Source organism: Tribolium castaneum, chromosome 7 (assembly GCF_031307605.1).
Source record: "Tribolium castaneum strain GA2 chromosome 7, icTriCast1.1, whole genome shotgun sequence".
Classification (NCBI taxonomy): Eukaryota; Metazoa; Arthropoda; class Insecta; order Coleoptera; family Tenebrionidae; genus Tribolium; species Tribolium castaneum.
In genome coordinates, this window is record NC_087400.1 from 7,258,779 (window position 1) to 7,265,698 (window position 6,920).

General features: G+C 35.1%; 1 protein-coding gene and 1 long non-coding RNA gene across 2 annotated transcripts; both read left to right on the top strand.

The window, feature by feature from the left end:
• Nucleotides 1–69: 69 nt before the first annotated feature.
• Karl (karl) lies at nucleotides 70–6,421 on the top strand. Its single transcript, XM_964157.4, has 3 exons — nucleotides 70–329; nucleotides 475–703; nucleotides 5,954–6,421. The coding sequence occupies exons 1-3, from the start codon at nucleotides 210–212 to the stop codon at nucleotides 6,268–6,270; spliced, it is 666 nt and encodes a 221-aa protein (XP_969250.1). The 5' UTR covers nucleotides 70–209; the 3' UTR covers nucleotides 6,271–6,421.
• On the top strand, nucleotides 710–5,070 carry LOC135266722 (uncharacterized). Its single transcript, XR_010334881.1, has 2 exons — nucleotides 710–3,002; nucleotides 3,057–5,070. It is a non-coding gene; the product is annotated as an uncharacterized LOC135266722 (long non-coding RNA).
• Nucleotides 6,422–6,920: the final 499 nt, after the last annotated feature.

The window sequence follows — 6,920 nt, forward strand, 5'->3', positions numbered from 1 at the left end:
CCTAATGCCAAACAAATGCAAATGGCTAGGCATTAACCGGAACCAATGATTCAAATTTCAACAATTAACCAATTATGCATTCCTCAATTCTCATTTCCAACTGTGTTACCCAATTTCGACAAACACCAAATTCGCCCACTTTTGCGATAAGCTATCTCTTCAAACGGAAGCAAAGACCACAACAAATGACCAAACTCTAGTCCGCCACAATGCTGCGTCCCATCCTGCTCCTCCTGCTCATCGCCTCCTGCAGGCCCTACCGCAAACGGCCCGAGGACAAGACCAAATGTCCCAGCGTCAAAGCCATCAGGAACTTCAATTTGGAACAGGTGTGTACGCGAAAACGGTTAGGAATTCCAGCGCTGCTGACATCGATCTAATTTTTATTGTTTTCGAATTCTCGCGGCGTCGCATTTTGCAATTTAAACGAAAAAACGGGACCGGCATACCCATGATGGAGTTTTCCGCTTGCAGATGATGGGGCGATGGTACGTCATCCAGTACTATGCCAGCTCGGAAGAGGCGCTGTCGTACAGGTGCATGAGGGCAGAGTTCAGCATGTCGCCCTTTTTGGCCGATGTCACCATGAATTTTACTTACAGCTTCACGGATGATCCGCTTAATGAGCTGCTGGTTGGAAACATCACGTGGACGGTACCGAATCCGGGAGTGCCCTCGCATTGGACACATTCGGAGGACACGTGTTAGTGGTATTTAGGCACATTAGAGATGTTTGAATGGCGATAACGACCGGTTGAGTGGCCCCAAAGTATTTCAATCAAAAAGGGGAAATTAAAACGAACACGAACGAGAAATTCGTTTTTAGATTTTCAATTCTTATTAACTTTTTTGTTAACTAATGAATAATTTTCATAAAAACATTTTGTTCCTGCTTTATGGGGCTTCCGAGTCTTGAAAATGCTTACTGACTCTTTTAAGTCAGTAAGTGTGCAAAAATTGCACTCTACAGAGTCCGTTGAGGTACAATTACCGTGGCTCCTGGCGGTCTCACATACAATTACTGTTTTTCTTTTTACAACAAATTTTAATCTCAGGTGTCAAAATAGAAATTGAACTGAAAGATTGTGCAATAAAAAATAAGAATTTGGTTTTGATTTGGTGTATACTTTCAAATGTCACCAGAATAAAAGTTTTTAGGCAACGCAATTTATTAGTTAATACGCAATATTTAAACCCACCTATTAAAGGCACTCACACTATCGTTCGTTTGTGCTTGAAAGTAACACTGTGGATTATTGTTAATAGCCTTTATTACCAAATTAGTTTTTAAATAAGTAAATTTCCAAACTGTAAATTTAAATTGTTACTTTTGGTGTAACCACACAGTTTTTTGCTAAAAAAGGCATTATATGGCATTTTGTTTCTAAATTCACTGAACGTTCAAAATGTACCAGGTGGGCAATCTTATCGCGCACCTAAAAAAATCGCGATTTCTAATTAAATCAAATTTGGTAATTTTGAACTTACAGATAAAGATCATAATTGAAGAATTAATTTTCGACCAAAAAGTCAAAATCTTAATTTTATACTAAACTACACGTATTCACTTCAGATAATTGTTTACGAAATTATCAAAAAAAAACAAATTTTGAATTAAACGCACTTTTACATTTTAACTTTAAAAATAATTTTTCTTTATGAGTTGCTACTTGTGGCGTCGTAAATTTAGGTGACAATGTGAACTAATTGGGGTAAGATTGTAAAAGATTTCGTTAGATTATTTGAATGCAGGAATCAATTTTATTGCATCATTTTATTGTAAAAATAAGGGGCTTCAAAAAAATGGCAAATTTTACCATCTTTTAATAAATCACGCGTCTAATTTGCTTCTAAATGAAAAGACCGATTATTTGACAAACCAAGTAAAAATTTATAATTCTGATACCAGGGTTCGATGGGCTAGCAGGTAAGGATTCACTTACTCTAAAAACTTTGTAGTTAAATTAATAGTTAATGCCCAAAATCTCAGAAAAATTAACAAAAATTAATTAAATTAAATTAACAAAAAAATTTAATAAAAATCGAGAATGGTCCTTATCAATGTACAGGCTGGTGTGTAAAATTTCAGGACTTTCATTTCATTAGAAGTCGCGATTTTCTTGGGTGCTCGATAAGGTTGCCTCACCTGGTACAACTCTACAATTTCTAAAAATGTGACATTTGGACAAAACTTTGCATTTTTCGGGCATCAAAAAAAAGATAAAAGTCGGAATTTTCATTGTTACGACATTGTTAGACAATTTTTTTATCATTTTCAGTTTTGAGTAGAGAAAAAAAATTAATAAAAATAAAAAAATTAAAATAAAATATTTTTATGGAAGTACGGTTTTGTTGTAGTCATAAAAAATGTTATATTACACTGAAGCCTCATTATTAATCTAAAGCTACGTGCACATTATAATTCGAACAGTGATAAGTAATTTTTAGTATACAGTTGAACCTCTACAATCCGAACCAATTATTTTTAATTTTTGTTTAATTACATAATATAAAAATAAATGAAATAATAAAAACAAAATTTAAAGATCCATTGTTTTAGAACGATAAAAAATAATTTATCTTAGTAACCGTTTCCGAATTTTGTTTCAACTTAAAGCTTCAAAAGTGCCAATCTGTAGCATTTTCAAAAATCCAATATTTGTTGGGTGTACTTTATTTCTCGCCAAAGTTTCTTCGTACTTCACTCTCTGGGTCCGTTATTGCTTAGCTCTTGGTTTAGCTCAGTGTTCTTCAACCTGTGTTCCGCGGAACCCTAGGGTTCCACCCAAAGGCTTTCGGGGTTCCGCGAGTCATTGCTTCAATTCGAGAGACGTCGGCCGCGCCGCTCTTCAGAATGCACATGCGTCAATCGGAGTTTCATGTTGAAACATGTTATCCATTCGCATAGTTGACTTACACTGCACTTAACCTTAATTTTCAAAAATATGTAACTGTACTTGTGGTCGTAGTTTTGTTGTTGTTTTAGGTTTAGACAAGCAAAGGTAAGTTAACTTACAGTTTTAAAATAAATTGTATTTTGTTTGATCCTAACCTAGAATCGTTCAGAAATATGATGCTGAATTGGCTCAAAAGTGGCAAATTGGAATCACAATCCCAAGAACAATCCTCTTGCTATCTTGAAAATTCCAACTGTCTTCCGCCAACATTAGACTCGACAGATATTATTGGAGAAGAAAATAAAGCGGGAACAACAAGTCGAAAAAAACGAAAATATGATGAAGATTACTTGAACTTCGGATTTACTTGGACTGGTGATAAAGATGAGCCAAATGGACTTTGCGTAATATGTGAGCAAGTAGTGAACAACAGCAGTTTAAATCCTGCAAAGCTGAAGCGACATTTGGACACTAAACATCCGACTTTAAAAGGTAAAAGCGAATATTTTAAAAGAAAATGTAATGAACTAAATCAGAAAAAGCATACCTTTGAAAGATATGTTCGTGATGATAATAAAAATCTACTAAAAGCATCTTATTTAGTTAGCTTGCGCATAGCTAAACAAGGCGAAGCTTATACTATTGCTGAAAAATTAATTAAACCTTGTACGAAAGACTTAACTACATGCGTATTCGGCGAAAAATTTGCAAGCAAAGTCGATCTCGTCCCATTGTCTGACACGACGATTTCACGACGAATTGAAGATATGTCATATTTCTGCGAAGCGGTACTAGTAAATCGTTTGAAAAATGCTAAATGTGGATTTACTTTGCAAATGGATGAGTCCACAGATGTAGCTGGATTAGCAATTTTATTAGTATTTGTGAGATACATACACGAATCTTCTTTTGAGGAAGATATGCTTTTTTGCAAGGCTCTGCCAACTCAAACAACAGGTGAAGAAATATTTAATTTACTTAATGCTTATTTTGAAAAACATTCAATTCCTTGGAATTTATGCTATCACATATGCACTGATGGAGCCAAAGCTATGGTGGGTGTTATAAAGGGCGTAATAGCACGTATAAAAAAGCTGGTTCCAGACATCAAAGCTAGCCATTGCTGCCTTCATCGTCATGCTCTCGCTGTCAAACGGATACCAAATGCTTTGCACGAAGTACTCAATGACGCCGTTAAGATGATTAATTTCATCAAATCCAGACCTCTAAATGCCAGGGTATTTGCCCTATTGTGCGATGATTTGGGAAGCTTACATAAAAATCTCCTTCTTCATACCGAAGTAAGATGGTTATCGAGGGGAAAGGTCCTAACGCGATTTTGGGAATTGCGTGATGAAATTCGAATCTTTTTTAATGAACGTGAATTTGCTGGAAAACTTAATGATACTAGTTGGCTTCAAAATCTGGCCTACATTGCAGATATATTTTCATACCTGAACGAAGTTAATCTTTCACTTCAGGGACCAAATTCTACAATTTTTAAGGTCAATAGCAGAATAAACTCGATAAAATCTAAACTCAAGCTTTGGGAGGAATGTATCACCAAAAATAATACGGAATGTTTTGCTAATTTAAACGATTTTTTGGAAACCAGTAATACTGCATTAGACCCGAATTTAAAAAGCAATATTTTGGAACATTTAAATGGCTTGAAAAACACTTTTTTGGAATATTTTCCTCCTACGTGCAACAATATTAGTTGGGTCGAAAATCCGTTTAATGAGTGTGGTAATGTGGATACCCTCCCAATTAAAGAAAGGGAGCAACTGATAGATATACGCACTGATACAACATTAAAGTCTACTTTTGTACCGGATGGCATTGGCCCATTTTGGATAAAATTAATGGACGAATTTCCAGAAATTTCCAAACGTGCCGTAAAAGAATTGATGCCTTTCGTGACAACCTACCTTTGTGAGAAATCGTTTTCTGTTTACGTCGCAACAAAAACCAAGTACAGAAATAGACTTGACGCTGAGGATGATATGCGTCTCCAATTAACAACGATCCATCCCGATATTGATAATTTGTGCAATAATAAGCAAGCGCAAAAAAGTCATTAATTTTTATTTTTTATTTTATATATTATTTTATTTGGAATATTTATCTTTTTGTTTAAAGTTTGTTTAAATAAATGCAAATTTAAATCTTATTTAGAGTTTTTATTACCAAAGCACGGGCTCACCTTGTTCGTAACAAGTCAACGCAGCTGTCCCTAAAATCTCATCTGGGTGTATTACTAAATGAAGGGTTCCATAAAAAAAAATATCTCGACAAAGGGTTCCGCCGGATGGCAAAGGTTGAAGAACACTGGTTTAGCTGAATAGTCGGTCGTATTTCAATATTTTGGTTTGTTTAAACAAAGCTTTTAAACAATACTTATTTGAATTTCAAATGGAGGAAGTTTATTCAATTTGGTCTATTTTTTCAGTTTTCAGACACGATGACTTTTAAGATATGTTAGAACTTATAAAAAAATAAGTGGAATTATTTCGAAATTAACCAAATTCCGTATAAAATTGAAGAACACACTGTAATATTTTTCGAGACCATTTTAAATTTTTTCTTTAATTAAAAATACCGATATCCAATTTTCGATGCCCTTACACAAAATAATTCAGTTTCAGTTCACCTGAACAAAATCTGACATTTCAGTGATCGTCTCCGTATGTCTCTCAAACCAAAATTTGTTTCTAATTTATTTAGTGAGTGGCATTAAAAGACGGAACATTCTTTAAAAAATGGTCCAGTAACAGTGCTACCACCAACAAAACCGGAATAATAGCCCAATTAGCAAATTGTTACGTATGCGATTTTTTCAGCCTGTCGATTATAAAAACCCGATTTGAATCCAATTTGGATCAATCGATCATCTCCGATTTTAGGTCCCGTTAGGCGCGCGGCCACGACGTCATTCAAAACTTGACGTGAATGAGAGCTTTGTTTTATTTGACGAAAGTAAACACAAAACACTAGAAAAAATTGAATATTTGCCTCGTGACACAAATCGAGAAATAAATAACGTATTCTTTTAGATGAGGGTGTGTACAATACGTTCGTTTTGGACTCGGATTACACCTCCTGGGCCTTGCTCCTCCACTGTGCGGAGAAATCTAAAGTTCCTCGCTACCTATCCAGCTTCATAATGAGTCGAGAACCAGTTCTCGGCGTCAACGTTATTTCTTATCTCCGAGATAAACTACCAAGATACGACATAGACCTATCTTACATGTTCGAAATGTCCCAAAATGACTGTAATTCGACGGTAATCGCCTCGGACCTACCTCCAGCACTTGTGGCCCAGCGACTACCACCGTCGCTACGACGACATCCCATGAAACATCACCATTAGGCAACCACGACACCGCTTAACGGAACTTTACCATAAAAATAAACAAGTCCAGTTCTCAATTAGTGTGCATTAGAACTGGATGAAATAATGCACATGTAGAAAAACACCCGTATGTAACACAACTGCTCACAGTAATAAAATTTTTGGCTACCCCCGGTTTTTTTATTTTTTATTTTTCGAGCAGTCTGCTATTGTCTCTCCTTGTCTGTGTAATACAGTTTGCATTACACTGCATCATTGTCTAGCACTAGCTCATTTTATCGTAGATTTCGCTTCTTCCGGTTCCTCAATATCTTTTAAAATTTTGTTAATTGAAAAGGAGTTGCGAAATAGTACAAACGAAGTGAGTGCCTTGAAAAAGTCAGATATGGCAGTTTGCATATTTTCCATATACAGGGTGACGCAGGGGTGCGTAATCGATCTATAACTTTTTTATTATTTAATATATTGCGATTCTGTTTTTATTATCTTATAGATCGACTTAAAGTCCATTAACTAAAAATATTTTTATTGTACACAGGGTGAACCAAAGTTATATTTTTTTAAATGGAACACCCTATATATTTTTGCATGATTAGATTCTACGCAAAAAAATAATGTAACTTCATATAAACTATTATGGATCTATCTCTTTTCGTTTCGGAATTATT

What these genes read in the sequence shown, in the direction of transcription:
- Karl (XM_964157.4), top strand. Translation starts at nt 210, where the DNA reads ATGCTGCGTCCCATCCTGCTCCTCCTGCTCATCGCCTCCTGCAGGCCC. An exon ending in GGAACTTCAATTTGGAACAG is followed by an intron (nt 330 to 474) that starts GTGTGTACGCGA and finishes TTCCGCTTGCAG; the next exon opens with ATGATGGGGCGATGGTACGT. An exon ending in GACACATTCGGAGGACACGT is followed by an intron (nt 704 to 5,953) that starts GTTAGTGGTATT and finishes GTATTCTTTTAG; the next exon opens with ATGAGGGTGTGTACAATACG.